Genomic DNA, 17,828 nt, shown 5'->3' on the forward strand with positions numbered 1-17,828 from the left:
TTTCCATTGCATAGGCTGTCCAATATAAAATCTATTAAAATGTTTGATATTGAGGTTAAAACAACTTATCTTTGTTCAGATAAAATGAGTACCTCAATTCCTTATTCCATTCCATCTTTAAAATTTGTATATTTTACTGATTTATCAATCCCAGGATTGTAGGATCACTTTTAACAATTTGAATAAACTGAGGCTGAAAATGTCTCTAGTCTATTGAGATGTCATTAAATGTTATAAATACTGCCAGTGGATGATGATGGAAAAATGATATTTTTCTTTTAACAAAAAAAATGATAAAAAACATCATCAAATAACAAATATAAAGTAAAAATGTTAGGATCCATCTAGATTTTCCTTATAACATCTCTCAAATTTAAATATGAATTATACATAACATCAATTTGTATGAGAAAAAAGATAAAAGTATGGTTTTTTTTAAACAAAGGTCTCAATTTTCAGTTTGATACAATAATGACAGGAGATATATATATCTGATATTTTGGAGTCAAAATAGTAAAAATAATGAAAAGTTTCACATTTGAATATCCCAAAGAAATAGAAAATAACATTTAAGCTAAAGTGAACATATCCAAATTTTGGTATTAGTATAAGACAAGATTCAAAACTAGAAATGCAAATATCAAATAACTTAGAATTACATTCATGCTGAGATTCTGTATCTCAGGAGTAGGTCTTAAAGACTTCCATAGACAAGAAAACCTCTATATATTTTATTCATCATGTTCTATAGGCACAATTTGTGCATTATAGGAATTTGAGCAGATCTAATAGATAAGAGATGTTGGTGCACATCCTCGTTAAAGAAAAATTATAATTAGGTTGGGTCATATATAAAGACTATTATTCTTGAAAAAAAAATTAGGAAAGTGACAAAAAACTGATAAGTGGGTAAACTTAAACTATACTGTGTCTAGAATTGTATCAATTCTTAGCCTGGTTCCAATATAAAATATATAACTTAATAGATACAACATTTTTTAAATTAGGGCTTTCTTTCAAGTGGATTGAAAGGTATAATCAGTCCACCAAGATGGATTATAGTTAAGTTTGTGCCAATAATTAAGAGCTATAATCCAGGCTTTGGCAGTAATGAAGACAGTATTGGGAACATGCTTAGGGGTGATTTCTGTACTTGTATTTGTAATGCTTTTGAACACAATTGGTGGCATTGCAATATGACCCAGTTATTTTTAAATACACTGCCAAGTTATATAATTTTTTTATTCAGATAGTGCTTTTTAATAGCCTATAAATGGACTTTGGATCTTGGTTTTTGATAGTTAATCACCAAGTGTTGTTCAACAGAATATTGGAAAGTGTATTTTAAAAGATCATCACTTTAAATTTGGGGGATGCATAGAGTATTTGCCTATTTTAGAAATTCTTTGAGAAATCCACTTTTGGGTAAAGTAACGTACATATGTTTTACACATTTTATCAAAAGCTTTTTTCCCTAATATGACAGAATTGCAGCTTTGTCTTTTCTTGTTCAAAATCAATCAAATCTACCATTCATCAAATATTATGTGATCCATGTATAGTTAATAAAGCCCATTTCATTCTATTTAACAACTGAAAAAATTACTTGTTGAAGTTTATTAACCAAAACAAAATATCTAATTAATCAGTGAAGTAGGATTGTAGTTAACATAATGTATGATCTTTTCCAGGTTTTGATATAATTGTAATATATGCTTCACTAACTGAAGATAAAACACCATTTTTGTATGGTTTATAGAATTTAGGAGCAAGTATATCAATAAATGTTTTATGCCATTCCACAGGAAATCCATCCAGACCTGGTAGGATCTTGGCAAACCGCTTGAAGTGAAAATAAAAAAGAGATGGAAAAGATGGGGATGATAAGATATATAGTTCTCCTGAAGATATACATTTTCCATTTTTAAAATATTACTTGGACTTATATAGTAAACTGAAAACTTATCTGATGAAGATACAGAGGTTTTTTTAGCTAAACTCGACTGTCTGCAATTAGAATTTGAAAGCATGCATAGACCCTGGGACCACCAGTGGCGTGTGGTGGCTCTGCATGCACACAGATGAGGAGACAGCCTTCCAAGCAGTTGAGCAAGCCTTGCCTGGAAGAGGTGCTTTCTGCTAACGCACCTTCCGAACCACCTATTTAAAATGCTTTGCACAGCCCAAATATGTTATTTCTTTTCAAACAGGTATACCAACAAAACTACTACTCTATACTTAATTGTGAAATGATGGTCTAGCGTGTCATGAGGAGTTACTAGATACCTTTTGTCTGTACTATGACCTTTATTGCCTTTTCTTTTTCTCATCATCTGATGGCTGCCTTCCCCTTCTCATAGCCTGTTGCTCCAAGTTTTCTGCTTTGCACCTGCTTTCATTGTAAGAACAAGAGTTTGTTAACCTTTATATGCATTCTAACAGAACACAAATTATGCTAATTACACCTATTTCAGTTTTGTTTTGATCTTACGGTTTTATTAATATAAATTTATAAACTTTCTGTCTTGTGGTTTGTGAACTTTTAACCTGATGGAGAATGTGGCTGTAGGAACAAAGAAAAATGCAACTTCAAAAGGTGTTTGAAAAGACTTTTACGCTGTAGTATGTTTCAATTCAAACAAGTCACTTTTCTCACCTGTGATTTAATTATTAAGAGAATCTGAGATACACCTCTGAGGTATGGTTGGGCTGATGTCTTCTTTGTGAGTTATAATGAGGAAAGTCTCACTACAGTAGGAAAAGGATAACAGTGAACATGGGGCAGAATGTTTGGAAGGAATGTGAGAAGGTAGGCAGGTTCCAGTAATCCATGAATGCTTATTGCAGTTATTCTCTGATATCCACTCAGAATAATCAGAATTTTGAGGAACAGTTAATGTTTGAAACTAAGACATGTGTTGAAACTATGTTATATCATGGTAGGACAGTAAGCATTTTCTGTCCTGTCTATAAAATAATTAATGTAATATATCTCAGTGCTAGTAGAAATAAGGTTAGCTATATGGATTAATTGAATGCTTGCATTCCTTTTTTAATGAAAGATTACTAGTGATAGAGAAACCTATCACAATTTTATTCATTCACATTTTTTCAGTTGTTTACATTTTTGTATCAGTTTTGAATTTGAAAAATAAAGTTGATCTAGAATTTCATAGATATTTTATGCCCTTTTTGAGATACAAAGATTACATTGCACAATTCTAAAAAGCACTGGACTTGAAATTTTTTTTTTGTTCAGGCTAGATTTGAAAGTTCAGTTTCTATAAATATTTGGAGGGACTGAATTTGTCATTCTAACCATTAGAAAAGGATGACAGAATAATTTCATCTGCATCACAATACCACCATCTGGAATTGAAATGGTAGAGGGAGAGGAGAGAAATAGGACTTGATTAGATTTTTCTCTGTCAACATTGCTCCTTCCCCTTATGCTAATGTAGTATTACACCTATGAAAAATTAGCTTAAAATATAGCATAAATGTATGGTTACATTTTCTGTTTGGAGAAAGTGGTGCTCTATACAACTATGTTGTGTGTTCATTAAGTTAATGAGCATTTGGCAAATTAACAGAGGAAGACTTTGTGTAAATCACAAATAGCCAAAGCTAACAGTAAATACAAGAATAGCAGATGAATAATTTTTGTATTCTTAGACCCCTTACAGGTACTCTGCTTCTGGACTCCAGGCATGCATGTGCACCAGGAACCCCATTGCTGTAACTGGGGATTAAAAGACAAGGCACCTCATATAGGTAATCAAATGGGAAGCTATTCAGTATGGAAGAGTATGCCTGAAACTCCTGGACATTTTCTATCCTTTCTAAGCACTCTCAAAATGAGCAGTGTATTCCTGTTCATAGTTAGGCTATTTTGCCCCATAACTTCTGAAAACTTCAGAAACTCTGTATTAACTAAATAACAACCCACTACTTATTAGAACATAACAATGGCACTGTATTTGCCAAACTTTGTTATAAATTCTTTCTTTCAGAATCAGAAATGGTTGATGTTGGAACAGAACAGCTGTTGGACAAAGAGGTCCGGTCCGATTCCCTAAATTCAACAAGTAAGTATTTCATCCAGAGTAACAACACCTCTCATACCCGGCATTCTCCCAAACCACAAAAATGCATACTGGGCAATGGAAATAATGGCAGAAGAATGTGGAATGGCAGCCTTTTAAGTGAGGGCTCTTTTTCTTACATCTTACTGTTCATTGACTATGTTACAGAGAAGCGGTGTGTGTGTGTGTGTGTGTTGGTGCGCTTGCGAGCGTGCACGCATGTATATGTAACACTACTACTCTGTAACATAGTTGTACAATATCTGCCCTTTTTTGTTTTTCCACAGGTAACCAGGCAGACATTCAACATACACAGAAGCAAGGATATTCTTCTCACAGCTTGTCATGTAGACAACAAGGAAGATCTACAGCTTCAGCAGCTGCCAGTGAGGATGCCACTATTTCTATATGGGGTAGTCACCATTTTGTTCCAAGATAATTTTTGTCTCTTTAAAAGCTATAAGATACAGTACATGAGATAGTAGGGGCACCTGTTCTTGGCATATGAATGTAGTATTGTGGAAAACTGCATCAATTTGCTCCTTTTTTGTGTAACTTTCAGGACAATCGTCCTTTCAAACAAGTAGGAACCATTTTTACCCTGTAATAATGTCAGAAATTGCTCCACAATTGAAACTCTCAATAAATGTGGTGACTTTTTCACATGCTTTACAACTGTTAACAACTGATGATAGGTGACTTGAGCCAAGTGAATTAAAAGTTTCTCAGAGCTTTTTTGTTGGGAGTCAAAGAGATGATCCCAACAATCTCATGTGTTTATTCCCTTTTCTTCAGTTACTAAGATAGAATAGAATGTAGAAGATAAACATGACAATTTGTGACCTAGACATGAATGAGTTAGGCAATTATTTGAATATGGTAAATGTCTGTTACTGTTTTAGTGGCTGTATTAAGTTGAATGAAAGGGCAGGAAGAGGGGAAGTAGGCTCTTATCAGCTTATCATCTCAAGATATCACTAAGTTCTCTTATATATCCTGAGTGTGCTTTTCTTCTAGGATTTCCTGGAATTGTCAGTATCAAGCCAAAGGCTTGATGGGACTATCCAAGGAGTTGTTGTTATTTGTAGTATTATTTATGAAACTAGTATTTATTAAATTATGTTCATACAATGACTGTTTGGAGAGTTTGATGAACAATAAGAAGTTTCATGAGAGGGTAATGAACAGACGACTTTGGGACCCCTGACATAGGACATAGCTATTAAGGAAGGCCTTCTCTGTTGGACTGTGTTGCTGGGATTTCTGAGTTTCTTCACAGAGGTGGAAAGGGAATATGTGTTGTACTAACCCTACAGATCAGTTATTTCGTAATGAATTGTTTAATCCTGTGGAATTAAGATACATCTGAAGTATTTATTGTCTACATTCAAAGAATTGTCTTTGCATTGTAGTTGCCATACTTAATCCTTATTCAAACATGAAATTAAAGCTGTGTTTCCTATTAGCCACTGCATTGATCTTTGCTATGGAACAACTTCAAGGTGTGTTAACCAAGTCTCTTTCAAGAGGAAGGTCATAAAGATACCAGTATAATGTACACACAGCCTACTGGGCTGTATATTTTAAACCCAGTTCAAAATGTTTCTTTAGACCATATAGAATTTGAATGACCTTATCGAATAAGCTGCACTGTTTGAAGTAAACACACCTGCTTTATTGAGTCACCATACATGTTGCAATCCTATTTCTTTGTGTTCCAAAAGAACTTTTTCAGAATTAAATCAAAAATATTATATGCACCAGTTGCTTAAATAATGTAGCATAATCTCTTCAACATAGGGCCATCTGCTAGAAGTATGAAGGTAATGTGAATCTCTCTCTATATATAAATGGCTGTGTGTGTGTGCGTGTTTTCCAGCATAACTCTGGAATGCCTTGAGCAATTTGAACCAAACTTTGTACACAGATGACTTACTCTCTGGAGAAAAATACTGTGGGGGTAAGACACCCCTAACACCCATTTGGGGTGGTGGTGTTCTGTTAAGATATAGCCTATTGTGCTGTACTGCCATACTGGCTTCTACTGTACAGCGCAGTGGAGTTGCCATGGTGACAGCTTCATAGTACTCCACAAGCGGGCTCCCTCTGGTAAGTGGGAAAATCCAACATTAGAAATTACATTTGGTCAAAACATTTTCCCCCTATAAATAAATACCCAGGCAACGCCGGGTTAGCCGCTAGTTTATAATAAAACATTTGAGGGTGTTGCATCAAGGAAGGTTAGGTTTCAGAACAGTAAAAATACTTGTTGGAGAGCAGTTGCCTATTGATTCTTTTTGCTTGCCAAACCAATAAATGTTTGGCACTTAAAATTGGAGTGATAGTCTTTCCTTGCTTGTTCAATGTTGGCTATTAATCTTACAAACAGTGACTTGAAAGCTGCTGCAGCATTTTAGTTGCCAGTGGATTTGGACTTTGTCTGTGGAGCTTACTCATTATCCACAGAGATATGTGTGAAACTCTTCTTGGGGCAATAGGGCTGTACCCAGATGTAAATGTGTTCAATCAGAGCATTATAGTATCAAATATTGATTGTGCATTTTGTGGATGAGTAAAGTGAACAGGAAGAAATTAAAAGTGGTGTCATGGGAGAATCTTGGGGCTGACTTACCAAAATACCTCTTGATCTACTTTTTTTTTTTTTTCAAAATAAGTCTAAAAGTTTGTCTGAAATTAACCTGACTTCGGAAATTGGGTTTTTTTCACCAGCTGGAGCTTACTTTTGGTTAACAAATATTATAACTATAAGGGTTTTTTTACATAGATCTTACTGAATTTAATTTTTAAAGTCCTTTTTTCTCTCTCCCATCATTGCCTTGATACTTTGAAACTAAACTTTCAAAGAATGCTGTTCAAATATCAAGAGGGAGAATAGCGATGAAGAATTCACGGATTTGAAAGAATTACTACACAGCGAAGATCATCTTCAAGATTTTAATATGGTAAGTTGAAAAAACATATCAGGTATGGTAGATTCATCTAAAATATGTAAATGTCGCTAAAGAACGGAAGACATGTTATAATTGTTAAGTTTGTAATAAAATTAAGAGTGAATTGGGGAACAGTTTTTAATTTTAAATCTTCTGATAGAAATACATAAATAATCCTTGTTTAGCAACTCCAGTTGGAACCAGCAACTCAGTCATTAACCAAAAAGTCACTAAGTAAAACCGTGACTATGCTTGCAATCTTATTTCAGCTTTCCTTTGCTTTACAGACCTGCAAAGGTTGTAAATATGAAGATAGGTTGCAAAGTACTTTTTTTATTTATATCATAACACAAATGGTTGCTAAATAAGGCAGCTGCTAAACAAGGATTACCTCTGTTTTAAGGGCATATAATCAAATCACTCATGAATTCACAATTCATCCATGTGATAAAACCAAACAAAAAGAAGCCCAGACTAAAGAGATGTTGTTGATAGTCCTTTTCAAATCATAGCCCTTTAGAGGAGACAAAAGATGTTTTAATGAAAAACAAACTAAAATAGAAGACTTCACTGTGTATCTTTCAGGATTGATAGTGATAGATCAAAACTCCCAGAGTTTAACAATAGATTGGACCCATCCTTGCTCCTCTGAATAAGAAGGCTTTTTTCCCAGAGTGGATGAGCTGAGTTCTAATAAATAAAGGAAGTATTTCTCTCCCTTTCTGACAGAATCATTCAGCACATTGTCCCAGAGGGTTCCTTAGAAGTTAAAACTGGTGCTAAGGGCTGCAGGGAAAAGAGCAATTATGAAAAAGAGCAATTATGAATGCAATCTTTCTCCCTTTTCTTGAGTGCCAACAAAAATCTGCTTACTATCAATTTTAATTCAATTTTAAAAAAATACAATGTGAAAATGTGACTGATTTTGATTTTTAAGTTTTTTAACTCTCCTTTTACAATTTATAATGTATAATGTTTTTAAATGTAATCCCATAGGTTTCTTCCATTCATGAAGCAAGGTGTGCAGATTCAAGAGATTCTGAAATAAAATCAAATGGCTTTAGAAAGAAGTTATACTCCAGTGACAGTTCCAGTTCTGAAGGTGCAGCATCAGAAGGTGGAAATGGTTGGACAGATCCTTGTGAAGAGGAGCTTTTTTCTCGAACTCACTTATAAAGTTATAGGATAAAAGGATGGCTTGAGGAATAACACGAGGTGGCAAACTCTTCCAGAAGGCTCGTAACTCAGAAACAAATTGAGTTCTTCCTTCATATAATGGATTCAGAAGTGTATTTATCTTTCTCTTCTTGGTATTTTATTTTTAATAGTGGGATATGATCCCACTAGAAGCTTTTTTTCTCCTTTTTCTCCAAAATATTAGCTCCTTGGCTATTTGGACCTAGAGTAGATTGTGTTGTCAAATCAAGAATGGATGTGCATGTGATTGTCTTAGTAGTATCACTGCTCTTTTGCATCCTAGTTGCAGTTATTTTTATTTTCAACTGCAGCTGTATCAGTATTACTATCCTACTAGCATTGCAGTGTCTACAACTATTCAGAGATTTTATCTTTTAGCACATTTAGGCTTTTAAGATTTGGGAGATAAATACTTTAACACTGTAATCTATCAGTGCCTTTCTGAATGTGAGAGGAAAGCATGTATGGCTTGTCCTGTCTTTTAAGATCTTATAACTCGGGAGTAGAAATACTAGGGCTGTGCTTTAGAGACTTTCAGAAACTCTACTTTCAATTCTAGGATCTCTTCTCCTAACATGCATAGAAACAAACAGAGTTGGAACAATTGTTTGTTACCTTCTTGCTAGCTAAAAAAAGCTGCTCATTTTTTTCAGGGAAGAGGAGGAAGAAAAACGATCATTCCCCCTTTTCCCCCTCTTGTTTTTAGGGTTTAGTATTTCTTCTTTTTCAGGACTGTTGAAAAGTAGATGATTCAACAAGTGACACTACAGCCTGAGCAAGCACACTTACTTCATACTTGTAAGTGTACTTAGGATTGCATTGTCAGGAAATTATGGAACAGTGAACTTTGAAATGAGCTTCATATAGTTGGCCTGAACAACAAAAGAAATCTTAAGAGTCAATGTTTAATATTTTTTATGCAGAGGATTAGTATATCACTCAGAATAAATCCAATGGCTCCTGCAGTTAGCTACTACTATAGCTGTAATTTAGTAAAATTTGTAGCTAACCTCGTGTCCTGAGAGAATGTTAGGAGTAAGTTGTGTGTTGTGGGAGGGAGTGGGAACATGATTTACATGTGTGATTGCAGTAGTGATTGTTGCTTTATGTGACCTGCTCTTAAGGTTTATTTTAACATAGTCAATGCATCTGTCAAAATGTAACTGTGCAAGACTATCAACTCCCTGTGCTACTAATGTATTATGCAAATCATGTCAGAAGGAGCAATATTGGTTTATACCATTTCATAGTTTTAAATTTTTAAAACTATATAATAGCGGCATGTTTAAGACACCAGAAAGAACAGAAAGTTTACTGTTGACTTGAAAATGCTAAGCCATTAATTTTAATAGGCAAGAAACTCTTTAACAATTATAGTTTTTTTGAAATGGTAAGCTGAACTGGCTTTAAATTTTTATTCTGTGCTAGTGAGCTTAATTGAATTGAATGAAGTTTTTTTGCCTTTTCTTAATTCATAGTACAAGATTTAAGATCTAGAGTTTCAACTCCTTGTACGGATTGTATATCATCCTTTCAGTTGAAACTCCCAACTCCATTGGCTTGGTTTGTACCTTCCAGGGAAATGTCATTAATAACATTAATAATGGCTTTTAAACTTTTATTTTAGCATCCATACTACAAATCCTTACAGTGGTTTTTTTTTTCTTCCTTATTTGAAATTTTGGATATGTGTTTAAATATTTACTTTTTTCTGGAGCTTCCTTTAAAATGTTATATAGGCACATGCACTAAGGATATTATTGTCAGTATGAAAGCAAAAAGAACAAAACTGATAAAGCCTAGTGATTAATGTAAAGCATTGTTAGAATTATGAAAAGCCAAATGGGAATATTTGGGGAGGGAAGAGCCCACACTTCAAAAATTCAGCTTATTTGGACTTTCACCTCAGTGAAAGGATGGTTCATTTTATTATGATTCAATATTCTAACACCTTTGAAAACGTGTATGTTACATGTGTGGGCAATAACAAATAATATTTATTTGTTTCATAACTGAATGGATAAAATTCTGAAGCTTTCCAGTGAGAAAGTGGATGTGTGAGTTTGTGTTTCTGTTTTCTGCAAGGATAATTTAAAAGTGGAAATGCTGAATGCACTGTGGTATGAAGCACATTGCATATCCATAGCACTGAAGTATCAGTTTTTCATTCCTGGGCTGAACTTGTTTCTACCTTTTCGCTTCAAGTGGTGTATTGTTCTGATTTCACATACATCAGAGTAACTGAATTTGTTTTTTTGTGGAGTTACTTAACACCAAATAAAAAAATAAAAGAATAATGAAATTGTGTTGTCTTTGTTCAATATATAAGATTGCTTCTTAAATAGCACTATGCAAATAGAGAACTTTGTACAGTACAGCAAACCTCAATTTTATGGACCACTTTTAGTTGCCTTCAGATTAAGTAGTTTAAATTTTTTTTTCTGTTTCTGAACACTTTCCTAATTTTTAAATTTATTTTAATTGTTTTTAAAATCATAATAACAAAAGAAAATAGAGCAAAACAGAAAGATAGTTATAATAGAAATACATACAATGTGAAAAAGAACTACACAAAGTACTTGGAAAAATGATATACTGTGTTTTTTTTTTCTTTTGTCACATTTTTTTCACTTTTTAAAAAGTGTTTTCTGGTTTTTATTTCCTTTTTTCTAATATATGTATTTCTCTTATCCCAAAATGTGTTATTTACATAACTGTGTTATGTGTCTCCATTTAAGTCATTCGCATGACAAAATAACATCAGTTGTATAGTCAACTATGCAGGCTATGTAAATTGATGCAAGTAATATAAATCATATCAGTTAAATTCATTTTTAACAACCTTTACCCCAAATTGGTTTGTAAAAGCAAACGTTTGCTATAGTGTATGTTCAACGAAAGTCCTCTATTGTCTCATATTGAATCATAACAGCTTATATGTGTCAATTACAAAGCAGTCCAAACTGAGCATAAAATTAAAACTTGCTAATTTCATGCCATCTCTTCTCACATTAAATTGAGCACCTTAAAAAAATCTTGTGATTATCAGTTTCCATCTATGAATAATGTAAACAATTATGTTTGTATCCCTCAAAGAAATTCCCTTAACTCTCATCTTCAGACAGAAAAGAGAAATAGTTACAAGTGCTGACTAGGCAGGTGATGCTTGAAAGTACGCTAGCTAGTGTGAATGGCTAGTGTTGCTGCATAGTTAGATGCTGTTTGGTTATGTTATATGGAGTTTAGTTCTGTATCCCTGCCTGAATAGAAGCTGAAGCTGATACACTTTTTGGGGGAGAAAGTATATAGAATGGCTAAGTATTCAAATAAATGAAAAGTTCCTTTTATTTCTTTTACTCCCAAATGCACATACCTTATGCTTGTGATAACCATTTACTTCCAAATATACATACCTTATGCTTGTGCTAACTCAAGAAAATCGGGAAACACTTCAGTATTAAGAAAGCAACTCAGTTCCCAAACTGAGACATATCCTATTAAAGACATTTTGTAAACATAACTAAAAAGATTCAAAGCTTCTAGGAAACTGAATGGCACTAGCAGTTAATTTTGTGGCTTGCATCCTGGGCATTCAAGTGGTATTGCGTATCAGTTCCTTAATATAGATTATTATTATCCTGTAAATCTTGAAAAATTAATTTCAGCCCAAACAGAATTTGTGAAAGCATTAGATTGGTAGCAGCATCTAATCATGCTCCTAATAAAAGTTTTCAAAAATATTTTTAGAAATACACTTTTACTCAGAAAAGCTTACAGGGCCTTCAGTGAACTCCCCAAATGGCAGCTTTTCAACAAATTGCCAGATCTGTCAAAGTAAAAGATAAATGATACCATGTTAAAGCTTCATTGTATATATTTTTTCTATTTTTTAATCAAACATGTTGGAAGAAGATATATAAACAAACAATAAAGAGATAAAAGAATAAAATATAGATCAGTAAATGTATAAAAAGAGGGTTTACAAATATGGTACTTATAATTTCCCAATGTTATATAATAATGAGTAATTGAATAATTTTAATAATTTTAAAGAACTAAAAGCCACTCTTAAGCTTGAAGCAAAATCAACAATATGATAAAATATAAATTATGAAGTGAAACTGCACTCTAAAAAAAAATCTAGTCATGTTTCTAAAAGTTGGTTCTGATATGGAAAACCTATATAGCTTTATCCTATATAGGGTAGTTTTATTTGGTATGAGTCCAGGTATTAGATATAGTCTAAGAAGGGCCTTTCAATTTTAATTAGATTCTATGCAAAATCATATAACTTTTCCAGTAATGAGAATATTATACCTTTACAGCAACTGATATGTAGAAATGTAGTTGAGGAAATCAGTTTTGTAAATATAATAAAAGTATTGCAGGTTGAAATGAGAATTTAATTTTTACTCTGCTCTGAATTATTTTTCAGAATTGTAATTGCTACAATATGATGTTAGATACAAAAAAATGATCCACCTGCTCATTACATCTTCAGTGAGTTTTTTAAAAATGAATTATCAATTTAAACAATCAAAGCTGGAGTAATATACTGACATTAAATTATCTTTTACCAATATTCTCTTAACTAGTTTTGGGCGTTAATGTAATATTTTTCTATTGAAATTCCATTGTTGCAAATGTAATACTACATCTAAATTCTGCATCCACATAATCATGTGGTCTTTGTCTTTTTGGTTTTTAAAAATCATATTGTACCACCAATTTATTTAAAAAATTGACCTACCAGATGCTCTAAATTATCTATTAAATGATTTTAAAATTCAATTGTCTCTCTCAGATTTCTTCCTTTTTTCTGCAATTCTTATGATTCTGAGCTATTAATGCGAAGATACTAAAATTAGTCCAATGAATTACACTACTGTGAACCTCAAACATTTTTATCTTTGTATTATAATAAGGTCTTTCAGTCTAAACTAATTGATTCCATAGAGCAAATTTCTTTGTATATTCATAAGAATAAATGTTTAGTAATAACGAAACAAGAAGGTGTTAGGCATTATTTTCCTGTATATTTTCCAAATGTTAAATTTAAACTCAGTGTCTACCCATGTGGTGAAGGAGCCAAAAAAACCTTCAAACATACTTTACTGTGATGTCTATTTTTTAGTTTTTTATTTTATTTATACATTTATATTTTCTTTGCAGCACTTCTACATCTTTTACATATCCATTGTGTTTCTTTTATCTATACATATATATCTTATATAACTATGTATATCTACCTACCTACCTATCTACCAGTGGTGGATTTCAAAATTTTTTAGAACCTATTCTGCAGGTATGGCCTGTTTTGTTGGAGTGGCTTGACGGTCATGTGATCGGGTGGGAGTGGCTTGACAGTCATGTGACTGGGTGGGCGTGGCCAAGTTGGAAAATGTGGTGAAACTCACTTAACAACGCTCTTGCTTAGCAACCAAAATTTTGGGCTCAATTGTGATCATAAGTTCCCTTCCTTCCTTCCTTTCTTCTTTCTTTCTTGGGTCTCTCTCCCCCACTTATTTTCTTTCTCTCACTTCTTTTCTTCTTGTCTGTCCCTCTCCAACTTTCTCTTTCCTTTTTTCTTTCTCATTCTTTCTCTCTCACACATACACACACAGCATTTCCTGCATGTCTGCCACTGATAGTTCTCAAAGAGAAGGAAGTCTAAGGACTCCTGCCTTGGGAAGGGGTTGGACTAGATTACTTCCATGTTCCCTTTCATCCCTCTATGTTCTCTGTCCCATTTAGTCACAAACAGCTCCATTCACTTTAAAGTTGGTCGCAAACTCCACTCACCCTGCATGGACCCTGGTCCCACCCAAGGAAGTGAGCTGTGGGGCGGGGGAAAGGGGGGAAGTCTGTGGTCCCACGTCTCTCGATCTTCTTCCCCGCCTTGGTTCTGCGGGTGGGAGGTGCTGCTGTTGAGGTGGCGCAGCTGTGGGGGAGTCGGGGCGCTGCCTGACGAGCAGTGTGACCCAAAGCCAGCCCAGGAGCGGTAGCCGCCACAAGCTGCCCTGCACCGCCATCACTTGCTCATCCTCAGGCGACCGGGCACGCAGAGGGGGCATGGCGGCAGCGAGGGCAGCTAAATGGGGGGCAGCGCTTTGGTGGGCACTGAGGGAAGGAATTGCGGGTGGGAGGTGCTGCTGCTGAGGCAGAGGCAGGGGAGTTGGGGTGTTGCCCGCTGAGCAGCGTGACCCAAAGCCAGCCCAGAAGCAGTAGCAGCCGCCCCACGCCGCCATCGCTTGCTCGCCCTCAGGCCGGCAGCCGGGCACGCAGAAGGGGTGCAGCGGCAGCAAGGACAGCCAAGTGGGGCCAGCTCTTTGGTGGGTGCTGAGGGAAGGAAGGAATGATGAAGAACTGAGCTGAGAGGAAAAACAAAAGTTCTGCCGTGCGGGGGAGCGGGGTGGGTCACTCCATGGCGGGGCGGTCCCGCCGCCGTGGAGCCTTTATTTTTTTCTCTTCCCCGCACGAGAGTCTCACTGACAGCGGCAGCGGCAGGAGGAGCAACAGCCTGGCCCGCGCGCACCTGATCCGGCCTGCCTGAGGAACAGGAGAGGAGTTCGGCTGTTTGAAAAGCCCTGTGTGGAACTCCTCTCCCGTTCCTTCTGCTGTTTAAAGAAGCCACGCGGGGCGTGCTCCCTTTCACAGCCGCCTCGTTTCCAATTGGGAGGGAATCCATGCAGAGGGAAGAAAAACATGGATTTCTTCGCCCCTCAATTGGAAACGAGGCGGCTGTCAAAGACAAGAGAGCGCTCCCCGCATGGCTTCTTCAAACAGGCGAAGAAGGAACAGGAGGTGAAGATTCGTTGGATAAGCCTGCTCTCTCCTCTGATAGCCGCATTTCCAATGAAGGGGGTGGGAAATCCATGCAATTTCCTTCCTCTGAATGGATTCACCTTCATTGGAAACAAGGCGGCTATCAAAGAGAAGAGGGCAGCGTACGCTACATGGGCTTTTCAGGGACCTCCGGAAGAACCGGTATGCTAAGGCACGCTAAATTTCACCAAACGGTACGCCCGTACCGGTCCACACCAGTGAAACCCACCCCTGCTTGCTACCTTCCTACCTACCTACCTACCTACCTACCTACCTACCTACCTACCTACCTACCTACACACACATACACACGTTTTACATATGCTTTATCTCTATTATTTCCATACATTACATCTTTTATATAATGTCTACTTTATGCCAATATTTGTTAGGACCTGTTAATTCCCTGGCCACTTAATTCATTGTATTTAAACCTCTTGTTCTCATATTCAAATGACTATTCCTTAAGTGTTGCCAAATTGTGTCACATAATATGTACGATGTGCAGCAGTCTGAATGGCAAATCTGTTACTTATTTAGATAATATCAATTTTATGTATTCAAGTGTTTCACTGATGGTCATTCCAATCAAGATTCTGATTCCAAATGTCCAATACTTTGCTTATTATTGCATGATCTCATATAAATTGTTTATTTCTATTTGTGCCAGTCAAAAAATATATTTACTGGAATTCCCACCTTTTCTGCATTAGGGCCATAGGAGATATGATCTGTAATCTATTAAGCACCTGACATTATAGTATAATATAAGCTCTACAGCAGTGGTAAAATTCGACCAGTAAGGACTGGTTCGGGCGAACAATTTGAATCGCATATGACATATAATCTCAGAAGTCTTATTTTCTTGACATATTTTCATTGCCAATAGTTCCAATGCCAGTAAAAAAAGGAGAAGGGGGACAATATTGTCTTTTCTTTTTGTATAATGTATGGTAGTGGTAAATAGCCATTTACTATTAACTTGGCATTTTATCCTTTATAATCTATCCCCATTTTTAAAAAGCTACATCTTTTTAATGCAAACATCCTAGATTGTCATACGTTTTCTGTATAAACAAAGACTGTAGCCACTTTTTGTTGGTGTGATTTAATCAATAACATAAATCTCTGATGTCTTTTCAGAACAAATCCAATCTGATTAGTTATATCATTTCAATTTAAACACCATTTATTATCTTTTGAGTATTGCCTTAAAAAGTTTATAATCTACATTCAGTAAAGAAATTAGGTTGCATGTCTATGGGCAAATCAAAATCTTTCCAAATTTATAGCTAAGTGTTCCTGAATCTCTTTTATTAGTTGAATAATAGTTTTAACTACGATTACTTGGAAAGTCTTCTGGTATATTGCAGAAATGCCATCATATCTCAGCTTTAATTTTTTTAATTGCCTCTAGTTTTATCTTAAGTTATAGAATGATTAAAGACATATTTTTGTTGATCTATACATCTTAAAAGTAACATCCTATTCAGCTATTCTTCAGTGTTTTCTGGACTTAACTATATAATTCAAAATAATTTAATTTAAAATAGTACATTATTTATTAATAATAAAGCATTTTTGGTTCCATCCCAAATAGAAATGAAAATTCACCTCAGTTTTTCTGCCCATCTGATTTTTATCCTATATTGCTTTATAAGTAATTCAAAATGATGAACAGTACTACTTCCTCCTCCTCCTATTTTCCACATCACAATAACTCGGTGAGGTGGATTGACTGAGAGAGAATGGCTGGCCCAAACTCACCCAGCCTGCTTTTATGCCTAAAGTGGGACTAGAACTCACAGTTTCCAGATTTGTATGCCAGCACCTTAACTGAATAGGCATGCTTCTGGTCTTGTTAGCTAAGGAGTGCCACTGGACAGGGCCTCAAAGACTTGCCTTATGGAACATTCTCCCTCTGGCTTTTTGTAAGTTTTTTAAATACCTAGCTTTTGTCTGAACTTGAAGCTCTGAGTGTATTCAGGACATTGGTTAATTTGGGTAATTTTTTCTTGGCTTCGTATTTTAAATTTTGCATTATTTTTAAAGTTTTGTTCATCACCCAGTCTCATTTGGTGAGATAGGCATCCATAAAAATTGATTGAATTCAGTCAGTCAATCAATCAATCAATCAATCTCTTTATTCATACCTCCCAAAATTAAGATATCTCCCTCTGCAATTGTAAGAATTAATTGGTTCTTTCATAATCTTTGTTTTATTAATAACTTGGAAGAATAAATTAAGAGTATTTTTTTTCAAGTTCAGTCTGAAAGCAGTATGAAATTTCCTTCTTCATCTTGTATTTGTTCTTCTAGAGCAGTGGTCTCCAACCTTGGCAACTTTAAGACCTTTGGACGTCAACTCTCAGAGTTCCTCAGCTAGCAAAGCTGACTGAGGAACTCTGGGAGTTGAAGTCCACAAGTCTTAAAAGTTGCCAAGGTTGGAGACCACTGCTCTAGAGCAGTGATGTCAAACTGGCAGCCCGTGGGCTGGATGTGTCACAAGCAGGCCATGCCTACTCCAATTCTGTGAAGGGAAAAAACACTGCAATACATCAAGTGACCACAATGTGACACGGCAAGTTTGACACCTGTGTTCTACAGTCTGACAATTTTTTTCATATATGTACCGCAGCTGCTTTATTTTCCCCATCTATTTGAGGCCACCCATTTTTGAATATAGAATTGTTATTAAATCTTTTAATTAAAAAAAACCCCAACACAAACTAATATAAAGAAGAAAAAAGAAAAATTAAAAGAAAAAAAG

General features: G+C 35.3%; 1 protein-coding gene across 7 annotated transcripts in view; it reads left to right on the top strand.

Annotated features, from left to right (window-relative positions):
- Positions 1–10,535, top strand: part of KIAA0232 (KIAA0232 ortholog) — a 75,524-nt gene extending 64,989 nt beyond the window's left edge. For 5 of the 7 annotated variants that reach the window (XM_032219580.1, XM_032219584.1, XM_032219581.1 and 2 more), the window contains 5 exons: positions 3,676–3,774; positions 4,014–4,088; positions 4,373–4,498; positions 6,951–7,048; positions 8,033–10,535. In XM_032219580.1, the coding sequence (XP_032075471.1) occupies positions 3,676–3,774; positions 4,014–4,088; positions 4,373–4,498; positions 6,951–7,048; positions 8,033–8,212 (578 nt within the window). In that variant the 3' untranslated portion in view covers positions 8,213–10,535. Of the gene's footprint in view, positions 1–1,805; positions 1,856–3,675; positions 3,775–4,013; positions 4,089–4,372; positions 4,499–6,950; positions 7,049–8,032 lie in introns of those variants that run through there. The other 2 variants (XM_032219583.1, XM_032219587.1) reach the window with 2 other exon arrangements.
- Positions 10,536–17,828: the final 7,293 nt, after the last annotated feature.

The sequence above is a fragment of the Thamnophis elegans genome, chromosome 6 (genome assembly GCF_009769535.1).
Source record: "Thamnophis elegans isolate rThaEle1 chromosome 6, rThaEle1.pri, whole genome shotgun sequence".
Taxonomy (NCBI): domain Eukaryota; kingdom Metazoa; phylum Chordata; class Lepidosauria; order Squamata; family Colubridae; genus Thamnophis; species Thamnophis elegans.